Below are 11,556 nucleotides of genomic sequence, written 5' to 3' on the forward strand. Positions count from 1 at the left end.
TTATTTCCACTTTTTCAGGAATTGTGTACACGATTTTCACGAATTGGAATTCAATCTACTTTGTGCTGATTTTACTGGATATTGTATCGACAAAACAACACGAGATAATATTGTTTTGTTTAAAGTAAAACAAGTAAAAAAGTTGAACTGATAGAGTCTGAAGTTTTTGTATTGACAGATAAAAGAAAAATCAAAAAAATGTTTTTATCGAAAAATTGTTGAAGAATGTCGTCAGATAACGCCCGAAATGCTTCGAAATGTTCATTCAGAAGTGGAGCAAAGACTTTATTATTGTATGGAAGCGGAGGGGAACCAATTTGAACACTTAATAAAATAACATTCTTTTTTATTACTCATGACGGATATGTCCTACATTTTTGCATGTTTTTTAGGTCGGTAACTAGCTGTTTGCCCACTCTATTTATTTGCGTGCGGTAATCTTAGTTGTCGCACGCGAATTACCAATAAAACACGCAAAATTTAAATACCTACACACTCGAAATAGTATATTGTGCAATAAGTGCGGTAAGTTGTCTATTGCCCACGAGAGGGGAGTTGAGCGCACGAACGAAGTGAGTGCGCTTATTCGCTCAAGTGAGCAATAGACAACCGCACGAATTGCACATACTATTTTTTATTACGAATGCAAGGAAATCTTACAGCGCAGGGGCGAAGCCCCGGCGGGGTCCACATATTTTTATTCAGTTTAAGTTGACATAAATAACTGTCATTTAAATGTCACTTTTTAAAACTAATATTTTCGAGTGTGTAAGTATTTAAATTTTGCGTGTTTTATTGGCAATTCGCGTGCGACAAGTAATATTACCGCACGTAAATAAATAGAGTGGGCAAACAGCTAGTTACCGACCTAAAAAACATGCAAAAATGTAAGACATATCCGTCATGAGTAATAAAAAATAATGTTATTTTATTAAGTGTTCAAATTGGTTCCCCTCCGCTTCCATACAATAATAAAGTCTTTGCTCCACTTCTGTCCACTGACATTTAAATGACATTTATTTATGTCAACTTAAACTGAATAAAAATATGCGGATCCCACCGGGGCTTCGCCCATGGACTATAAGATTTCATTGCATTCGTAATAAAAAATAATACCTATGTGCCATTCGTGCGGTTGTCCATTGCCTATAGCACAATATATTTAATATTCTTTAAGTGATGATTTTATTGTCATATCCATTTTCCAGGTGGGCAGTTTTAATTGGAACACCTTGTATAATTAACTACCTTTATGTGCGTACAATAAAATACTGATCGCGTTGTAATCGGATGGTTTATAAGAATTTTCAATGTGTTTATACAGGGTCGGAAAGTCCCCATGGTTCATTGCCCGTTACGTGAGAGCGATAAAGTAAGTCATAGAAATCCGTACGATAGAGAAAGATGGCTATAATGAAGGCGTCTAATAGTCACCGCCCATTTCGCCCTTCCACAAATAGGAAGGGACTTTCCGACCCTGTATATTAAAAAAACATCAGCCGCCATTAAAACTGTATCGTCGTTATTTGAATCAGTAATTCAGAAATTCGGGAAAGTGGAACAACATAATTTTAAAATACATCTAGTTTTTTACCCCTCGTGAACCTTTATGTGATTTTTTGTATCTACGGCGCCTTAAACGTAGATAACGTAAAATATTCATATATAATAACTTCATTCATTCAAATTATTAGTCATTATCGCATAGGACAGATTTTTTTATTTATTCTGATTATAGTTAATTATAATAAAATGAAAACATGTTTTTTAACATTGGATTAACTAAAAATAATTCTGACTGTCAATATATTAAAAGCAGAAAAGACAATTATAAATTTTACTGAATCTTGTTAGGTAACATTTGCAAAAGGTATATAAATAAATTTAAGATGTTGTAATCCTCACTGTTTTATCCAGAATTTTACAATGTCGTTCATGAAATCATTTCTGCTTCTTACAATTGTTGTAACAATTGCATCGGCTGATGATGAAGTTACATCTACAGCAGCAGTAATAGTGTCACAAGAAAATACCATAGACGCAAAAGGAAATTTCCACTGGAGTTTTGAATCGTCAGATGGAAGTAAATCACAGCAGGAAGGAGAATTAAAAAGTGAAGGAGACACTACAGAAGAAGTAATAAGTGGTTCATTTGAATATCCTGGAGAGGGTGGTAATGTATATAAAGTGAGCTATACAGCCGACTCGAGAGGATTTCGGCCACAAGGGGAACATATACCATCAGTGCCCCCACTAATTCAAAGGTCACTGGATCTTTTGGCTACCCTCCCAGTCACAACAGAAAGTCCGGCATCTAAATAATTGTTATGAACTGTTGTATTGTCGAATGTTTCAAATGATTTGTTAGAAATATTAATTATAATGTAAATATATAGTTAGTACCTACGTACTTCTAAATTTATTGTTCCCTCAAGTAATTATTAAACATTTTTTCCTTGTTTAATTAGTAGTATTTTGCCACCTTCAAAGAATCAATTAATTTAACAAACTCATACAAAAATAGACTAGTGTACACATTTTGATTTAATTGGGCATTTCTACCACACTAAAAATCAAATAATTCCTTAAAAATACTAAGTCCAGTATTTATTTTGCGGAACAGTAATAAATATGTTTAAAATCATTCCCTGAATTTTGATAACGAGGTAAGAAATAACAGAATAAATGTTATACCTATTCTCATATGAGAAGTAGATAAACAAAACAAAAAAACTGTCACATTTGACTTTAATCATTTTAAACGTTAACTTTGTTATGTATAGTAGAGCTTAACGTGTAGTCTAGACAAATTAATTATCAACTTTCTCAGTGTGAGATATTTCTTGTTAAGTAGGACGAAGTTTATAAAATTAACCAAATCTTTACAACATAGAAGAACTTGCAATTATATTAAATTAGCTCACAAATTATTTAACTATTATTTTTATTTTCCTTACGTGTCCCAAATTATCGAACTAATTATGGTTATTATAATCCCATAAATAACATTGTTATGTTAGTTGTGTGAATAGTCTTCCTTATGACTGATATTTTTACAGCTTCATGGGTTCAGTTATTGCACTTAATTTGTAATAAGACTTAGCTAATTTTATTGTTGTTATGTAAGTGTATTTTGTAATGTGACATATATGCTTAATTTGTTTTATATCTTTGCACTTCAATCAATTTTTCTTTTTTTATTGTCTTTTGAAAGTATATCACCACTAGTAATTATATGTAAATCACTTTGATTGTATCAATTGGGTTCTATTGTAGATACAATATTATTTAATAAATAAAATAAATAAATAATTGTGTTTTCGCCCTAAAAAGGGCCATCCGCCAAGTTTGGACATCATATTCGTGTTCAGAACCCAGAAATACATAAAAAACTAGTCATCTAGGTTAAAATCGGGATATAGTCAGTATTCTTCATATTGAGATAATTGCATATTCAATATAGAAGAGACTTGTCCCTGCGATTACAAAAAATCTAAAAGATGAAAATTTTTTTATTATTCAAATTTGGTTTCAGCATATCAAAATCTATAGGAAATGACACATCTGATATAGAAACCAATAAAAATATTTTTGTCGACCTGTGTTATTTAGCGTAGGGGTTTAATGATTTAAAAATGTTTCTTTTCAGTGACAGAAATACCCTATAACTATAGAAATAAAGTAACTAAATTACTCGAATTAATAATTATAGACATTATTTGAAAGATTTCATACTGAACTTTGTTATAAATAAATAATGACAAAAGAAACGATAAACCCAAAAACAAAAAGTAAAGTAGGTTCCTACTTAACATCGTTCTCAAAATTTGAAGTCAACATTCCAATTTCATAAAAAGACATTATTCCAATTCTGAATATAAATACGAATAATATAAATTAGGTACACAGCCCCACCTCTGTACCAGAGACATGAGTAGGTATATAAATTGTGAGTATTTTTTTATGCTGAACCCGAATCCGTAGGCCACAAATCTATTTACTAGGTACTTTTTTAGTAAAACGCTAAAACATACCCAAGCTAGAGTTAAATAGTGAGGAGAAGTTAAGGCTTTATAATGAAATGCAACAATTTGTAAATACTTTGAGAAACCATTTTAAAATAATATTTTGAGCCTTAGAAACAATAATATGCAAATTAAATCGACCCACCCCCGCGAGGGGGTATTAATTCTACCCCTAAGATCAAATAACGAATGTAATGCAAAACAATGTGAAAAAGCATAGCTTTGTATTTTATACGAACCAAATATTGAATAAATGTTAAGTTGACAGACAACAAAAAAAAATAACTTATCCCTCAGAGGGTTGGAACTACCAACATATCACAATCCCACTTACCCCTTTAAGTCACACATTTTTCTAGTCAATATTTTTGCCTGAATTTTGTTACCGCGGATTTTTGGGATAACTGATTGTGAATCTGTCCGAATACGAAAATTCTTGAATTAAAGATGACAGACGTAAAAATTGAAAAAGCCATATACTCGTACATATGTATATACCTATATACAGGATGTCCCGCCTAAGCACCGACACAGGGCAGGTGCATGTACGGGTGTCCAAAATATTGTAATTTAACCAAACTTATACCTATATATAAAGTTGTACCCCTGAGGAATTGTTAGCCCCCAAAGTGGGGACGTAAATTTCGAAAAAAATTAATATCTCTGCAATACTTTACCGTAGAAGAACCAAATTTGGTACATGATTTAGGTTTACTCTTGGTCTTCTTTGACTATGATTTAAAGTTAATTGAAACACTATAAGGTGTTCATTGGGGATGACTCACCCCATTTCTTTCATTGACCGAATTGAAAAATAATATTAATTCACAGCAGAATTTAATTTTAATTATTTTTTACTCCTGTTAAATTTTAAATAACTTTATGGTTTTCAAGAAAACCCGTATTAACTGATACAAGATTTTAACAGTGGTCATGACAAATTTTAAGACGGATGTTAAGTAGGTACCTACTTTATTTTTTGTTTTTGTGTTTATCTTTTCTTTTGTCATTATTTATTTGTAACAAAATTCAGTATGAAATATTTCAAATAATGTCTGTAATTATTAATTCAAGTAATTTAGTTACTTACTTTATTTCTTTAACTAGGTATTTCTACAACATAGAAAAGAAATTTTTTTAAATCGATAAACCACCTACGCTAAATAACACAGGCTGATAAAAATATTTTTTTGGTTTTTATATCAGATTGGGCTGCGAATTCGGATTCAGCATAAAAAAATTTAGTCATTCATGCCTCTAGTACAGAACTTTTTTTGTGTGGCTATGTTGTAATTAACGGAGAAGTACAATTTACTACAATTAACAATTACTACAATTTAAATAATAATTGTATTAGTTTGAATTCAAGAATAAGGGAAATTAAAATGTATTAATGTTTAATTAAATGAGTATTTGTACATACAAAAGTTAAAAATTTTTACTATATTACTTCATAAATCTGCAAACACCACATTAAAATCACATCACATTATTGTCACGTTTATCTTGCATATATTATAATGTTATAATTCTGTAGTTAATTAATTAGAAGCTGCAATAAAAAATAGTATGTATTGTAAGTGCAATATTTTCTTTACACTTTCGGTTGATGTAATATTTGTCTAACATTAGTTAGTTAAATTTGACATCTAAATGAGGTTAAATTACTTAGCACATACTGGAAGTATTAACTTTTTGGCAAAGAGTGGTGGGTATAAATAGCTGATAAATTAGTGATATTTTCAGTATCATTAATTGTCTTACTTATTGACAAATACAGTGCAATTGGAATAATATGTTTCTCTTTTCGGTAAGAACGATATTTTACTTGTATAATTCAGTGAAAAGTAAATTTGAATACAGGTATTTGAAGTACCTACCACATATTAGATAAACGATAAGTGTAAGAATTTTTCTGATAAAGAAAACCTTGCTCCGATAAATATTCAATATTTAATACACATTTTGCAAATATTTTGATTTATTGTAACCTTTATAAATAAAATTACGTTAAATAATAGGGATGCGAGACTGTAGATTAATTAAACAAAAAATCTTTAAATGTATGCCATAAATGAGCTCTGAAAATAAGAGTTCGGTCGAAATAATACACGTCATCATCAGTAAATACCAGAATTTCGATGCCACTGAATATTTTAGAAATCCAATAATTTTATTCCTAATTGTATTTCAATGAAAAAGGACTTCTTGTGCTTTGCCTAACCAAAAACTCTCACGCTGAAAAAAGTAGACAAATACAAATTACAAAAACACATCACTGTATATGGCACACTCTAAAAATTAGTGAACGTTTCAATAAATTCCCAGTTTTCGTTTTCTAAACTTTTTTATTTTCCTTTTTAGTTACTTTGGTAGTTTGCTTTTGTCTGTTCCATAGCTACAGATATCATATGATGTTTTTCCATTATTACTTATTTCGTCTTTTAGAATCTGCAGCCAACAAGAATCAAGTTCATAGAATAGTTTGATACACATCTTTCACCATTCGACAAATAATCGCAGTTTCTTTTAATTTTCTTTTAAATGTACAATTTTCACTTTCCAAAATTTTAGCCGAACCCCATTAAATATTATAATCGTTTTCCCAAGCGTGATCACAAATTTTAGATGTTTTAAATTCTCGTTTTTTAATATAACTTTTGTGTTCATCTATAAATATGTACTCACAAGTCAGTTTGTTGAATTTTGAAAATCATTATTTGGGCGCGTCTTTGACAATAGATTTCGTAAGGTATTGGTTGTCTGAAAAACTGTTCTAATGTAAATATATCAATAGGAACTTTAAAATTCATAGAAAAAAAAATTAAAGAAATGTAAATACAATTTTAAAAGTAACCTTCAAAAACTGAAATGTAATTTTCATAAATTGCTTAAAGACTATATTTGTCATCACGATGCGTAAATTTACGTTAACTTTTCTTTATGCGTCTTATTATAGAAAAAAAAACTTAGTTCATCATATGGCTATAATTAGATTTGATTCATAAAAATCGTAGGTGTCATATAAATTCAAAGCAAACATGTAGGAGTAGATCAGTGACATTAACTATTAACTAAGCAGAATATGTTGACATTGTTGTATCTCATCATCATATAAGTCTGACGTACCTCTACCTGTAAAAATATAATTTGTTAAGTAAACATATTGTGTTAAAAGGAACTTGATACCCTTGTACATATTTATTTAATTATCTATTACATAATGTCGTTTTTAAATCTTTTGTAACCCTCATAAATAATCAATATCATTGCTTGTAATTATTTGTTTATGCAAAGTTTTCTCTCTCTGCTTATTTGGGTATTTCGCCACCCTTGCATAAGGGTCGGCCAAGGGTTGTGTCAATGAAGTCTGTTATATTTTCAAAACATGACAGTTTATACCTACTTAATTTGTTCAATTGCTTCAATAGTTAGCAGTAATATTAGGTACCATTTACAAATCCTTTCATTGTCAGCACACACAAATTTTGGCCGGAATCCACTGAATTTTAATCATTTTCTCAAGAGTAATTTACAGGTATCCAACATAATAACGTTTATTGAATGCCCAAGGCATAATATCATACATAATTTCAGTTTTAAAAAATGGTGTAACTTGCCTGGAAAACTTTTCTTGTGTTGAGTTATTCATTGTTTAAAATTTTCTGATAATATAGAAATATAGAAAATATTTTATTGTACTTATGTGCAACTGAAATTTGTTTTTCACACATAATTTTTTATATATTAAAAACTTTACCACAAAGTTTATATTATACAAATATTTATTAGTGCATTATTAAAAGTATCATGTATAGAAAAACATTTGAACTATATCACATAAAAATTTTGCCTTTCTTTACATTTTTATTTTGATATTTATAAGTGTGGAATGATTTTCTATAAATATTTACTTATAAAAAATTTTATATTTTTTTGTTTGTTTATTATAAATGATATCTAGAAATATGCAGGGCCATTAACCTGACAAAGTACAATGACTATGGTATGATCTGCATTTGAAAAAATCAAAAAATGTCCTTTGAACTGCATATTGGCACATCTATAGAAAATACTGCATAAACTGCATAAAATATTCACTGTCTGATGGATCTGGACATTTTTATTGACAAATATCCAATTTTCACCACAAAATACTCTTTTCTACAGAAGATTCCTCAAAATGTGCTTTAAGAAAAAAATTATTTTAGAATAATAAACTATCACCGAAATATAGCAATAATTTTATTATTTTCTCAGAATTGCATCTAGCCTAAGACTTTGAAACTTCACATTGAATTTATTATCGTAAAATAGAAGCATTATATTAATGCAAATATTGAACTATATACATATGTCTAAATTCATAAAGCATACTTGATTCCCCAAAACTAAAAACGTAGCACAATTAATTTTTAACCAAGTAGCACCAAAACGTTATAAGTTGAAACAATCTTGAAAATCTAGATAATTTTAGGTAGTCAATTAAATTAATATACAGGTTCGGACTGTCCCCATCGGCCGTTACGTGAGAGCGATAAAGTAAGTCATAGAAATCCGTGCGATAGACAAGGATGGTTACATTGAAAACCTTTCATAAAACTGACTGAATACTCACTCCCACTTCTATGAAACGTCTTCACTATAGCCATCCTTGTCTATCGCACGGATTTCTATGACTTACTTTATCGCTCTTACGTAACGGATGTACCATGGGGACTTTTCGAACCTGTATATATAATCTTTTACCTCAACAAAGAGTATTTTTTATTTTATCTGTTATCTAGAAGAAAATGTTATTTCTGTACAACACTGATTAGAAATATTTTTTCAGAAACAGCCAATGCGGTTAATAAGAATATAACTATCGTACCATTAGAGTTTGCTGTTTCACTTAGGTACTAATCATACTTTGTATGCAACTGCATCCAACTGCAGCAATAATCAGTTGTCAGATCAGTTAGTATTCTGTCAGTAGAATTATGGAAAATACCAGTCAGGGTAGATTCTTGATAACTTCAAGAGTGGCTCTGATAATAATTATTGTAACTTATCTTTTCAAAGACATTAATGTTTTATTATCATCAAGGCTTATAGATTGCGAACGTAATTTGTTAGTATATTTATTGGTTTTCTACGCTACGATATTTTCCTAATATCTACGTTTTTTTATTATATATCATTTAAGAAAAAGGCTAAGTTGTGGTACATTCAATAGGTACAAAAATTGTGGTAAATATGTAACTTTAATAAACTGATCAATTAAATATTAAACACAGTGAACTAATTCTAATTTATGGCCAATTTTCGTGATTTTAGTGACTTAGATTCGATAATACCTATAAGTTTTAGTTTATCCCAGTTTGTGGTGTGTTGTTGTAATAATTGACCACTCAATATGAATGGTCAATTTCCTGCAACAACTAAAAGAGTGCACAACTGACTAGTTTATTGGGTTCAAAACTAATAAATGTAAAACGCATTTTAGATATTTGACTATTAAAATTTCCAGTTAATAATAAAAAGAGTAAATGATAATTTTATTTGTTAATTTTTGTCACCTAAATATTATTCGACGCGTTGATTTGATTGGTTGGTAAATAGGTAAATAAGACTTTTTTGTTACAGCTCATCATTTCTACCCATTTGGCTGTAGCCTTATCGAGGCCACAGGAATCTGTGGCAGCTGCCGGGCAGTCCGGATCTACACCAATTGCTATCATTAGCCAAAATGAAGAAATCAACCCTGACGGTAGCTTTAAATTTAGGTACGTCCAAATCAAGTAAAAGTTAAAAAAGAATTTTGCAACACTACATATATTAATCTGATTTATGTGACATTTGTATTAAACATTTACTTCTATTGCCACAAATAACTGCAGTAACAAAATAAAAATGGAACAACCTCTATATTTCTATATAACGCATTATTATGATTAAGGTTTGATCAGATTGACTATAAGATAGCAGAAGAGATAATAGAACTAATATCAATTGGCACAATCATGGTCATATTTCCCTTATTATTAGACACAGATTCTTTAACCTTTATCATTGTATTCAACTATATAAATACATACAGGATGCATCATCTAAATAATAGTCAACTTATTTTGACACTTTTACGATGTACATTTGTTTGATCTAATACAAAATATTGATACTCCCAAAATATTCATATATTTTGATACTTTTTTCCACCCCCAACAATAACAGCTGTAGGTAGGGAGCAAAATATCGGAAAACGCATTGTATATATTAGCATGTTAGGCAAATAGTTACGTTTTAATAAATGTATTTTATATTCCATTTTTATTCATCAGCTATGAAACTGCAAATGGTATTAAAGTGGATGAAACTGGATATTTGAGGGACGACCCAAGTTCTACAGATAAAATACAAGTAATTGAAGGATCCGTTTCGTATACAGACAATGATGGAAAAGTTATTTCATTGAGGTATAAGAACAATAATAATTATGAACTTACATTTCACATATGGATAGTGCGTTCTTTTTAGAAATCTCACAATTATTAAGAATTTTAATCTAGGACAATTCTCTTATAGCTTATTTTCATCCATTTAGATTTTACGTTTTTGCAAATAATGAATCTGTTGAATGATTTCTTGTTCCGTATAATTTTTTGGGGAATTGGGTTCTAGTGTGATAGTCGATTAAAAATAAGAATAAAAGAAACAGCCGCGATTTCTTTCTTGATGTTTCGTTCCTGATCAGGAACTTTTTCAAAAGGCTTTTATTGTTAAAATTGTTATAGTTAGATAAAACCTAAAATACAAACTACCTACTAAATATTTAGAAACAATTTTTTATTATGTTTTAAATTGTTTCTAAATATGAAGTAATTTGTTTGTATTTTAGGTTTTATTTAATTAACTATAACAATTTTAACAATAAAAGCCTTTTGAAAAAGTTCCTGATCAGGAACGAAACGCCAAGCAAGAAATCGCTGCTATTTCTTTTCTCCTTTTTTTAGCCGACTATCACACCAGAATCCAATTCCTAGTAAAATAAATATATTTTAATATTAAACAAAAGGTTCAAGAAGATTTCCACGATACCTATATAGTATATATTTTTCGAAATTATTAAAAGTCTGTGGTTATGTTAGATATGTTTTTATTTAGTAGAAAAAGGGCGAAGTAAATTTAATGATTCTTTATCTATGACATTTAAAGGTATGTCGCCGATGAAAATGGTTTCCAACCAGAGGGTGATCACTTGCCTACACCTCCATCTCTTCCCTCAGGAGAAGCTCAAGCAAAAACCCTATCTCAACAACCATCAGCTTCTGTTCCAGTCCAGAAAGCGGCTGCTGCTCCAGTCCCGAAAATAGCAGTTGCTCCAATAGCAGCCATTGCCTCAGAACAACCAGCAGTGGTAACATCTCCAGCGATTGTTCCTACTTCTGAATCAGAGACCCAAACAACAGCATTGTAATAATAAATTTATCATAATTATGTATGAATATCACAATTATATAAATTATTTGCAATTTTTATAACGCTTTTA

The 11,556-nt window shown here is 29.8% G+C and overlaps 2 protein-coding genes across 2 annotated transcripts; both read left to right on the top strand.

Annotated features, from left to right (window-relative positions):
- Positions 1 to 1,912: 1,912 nt before the first annotated feature.
- LOC108913943 (endocuticle structural glycoprotein SgAbd-3-like) lies at positions 1,913 to 2,930 on the top strand. Its single transcript, XM_018719601.1, has one exon. It carries the CDS (start codon positions 1,927 to 1,929, stop codon positions 2,320 to 2,322), a length of 396 nt encoding a protein of 131 aa, XP_018575117.1. The 5' UTR covers positions 1,913 to 1,926; the 3' UTR covers positions 2,323 to 2,930.
- Positions 2,931 to 5,782: 2,852 nt separating this feature from the next.
- On the top strand, positions 5,783 to 11,556 carry LOC108913945 (endocuticle structural glycoprotein SgAbd-4-like). Its single transcript, XM_018719603.1, has 4 exons — positions 5,783 to 5,835; positions 9,654 to 9,793; positions 10,349 to 10,483; positions 11,223 to 11,556. Exons 1-4 carry the CDS (start codon positions 5,821 to 5,823, stop codon positions 11,482 to 11,484), a joined length of 552 nt encoding a protein of 183 aa, XP_018575119.1. The 5' UTR covers positions 5,783 to 5,820; the 3' UTR covers positions 11,485 to 11,556.

This window comes from Anoplophora glabripennis, unplaced genomic scaffold, assembly GCF_000390285.2.
Source record: "Anoplophora glabripennis isolate ALB-LARVAE unplaced genomic scaffold, Agla_2.0 scaffold1053, whole genome shotgun sequence".
NCBI classification, from domain to species: Eukaryota; Metazoa; Arthropoda; class Insecta; order Coleoptera; family Cerambycidae; genus Anoplophora; species Anoplophora glabripennis.

Bases quoted from the DNA above. Each gene is read 5' to 3' on its own strand.
- LOC108913943 (XM_018719601.1), top strand. From the start codon at position 1,927: ATGTCGTTCATGAAATCATTTCTGCTTCTTACAATTGTTGTAACAATT.
- LOC108913945 (XM_018719603.1), top strand. The intron at 9,794-10,348 runs GTACGTCCAAAT...TTTATTCATCAG, and splicing joins GACGGTAGCTTTAAATTTAG to CTATGAAACTGCAAATGGTA. The intron at 10,484-11,222 runs GTATAAGAACAA...TGACATTTAAAG, and splicing joins GGAAAAGTTATTTCATTGAG to GTATGTCGCCGATGAAAATG.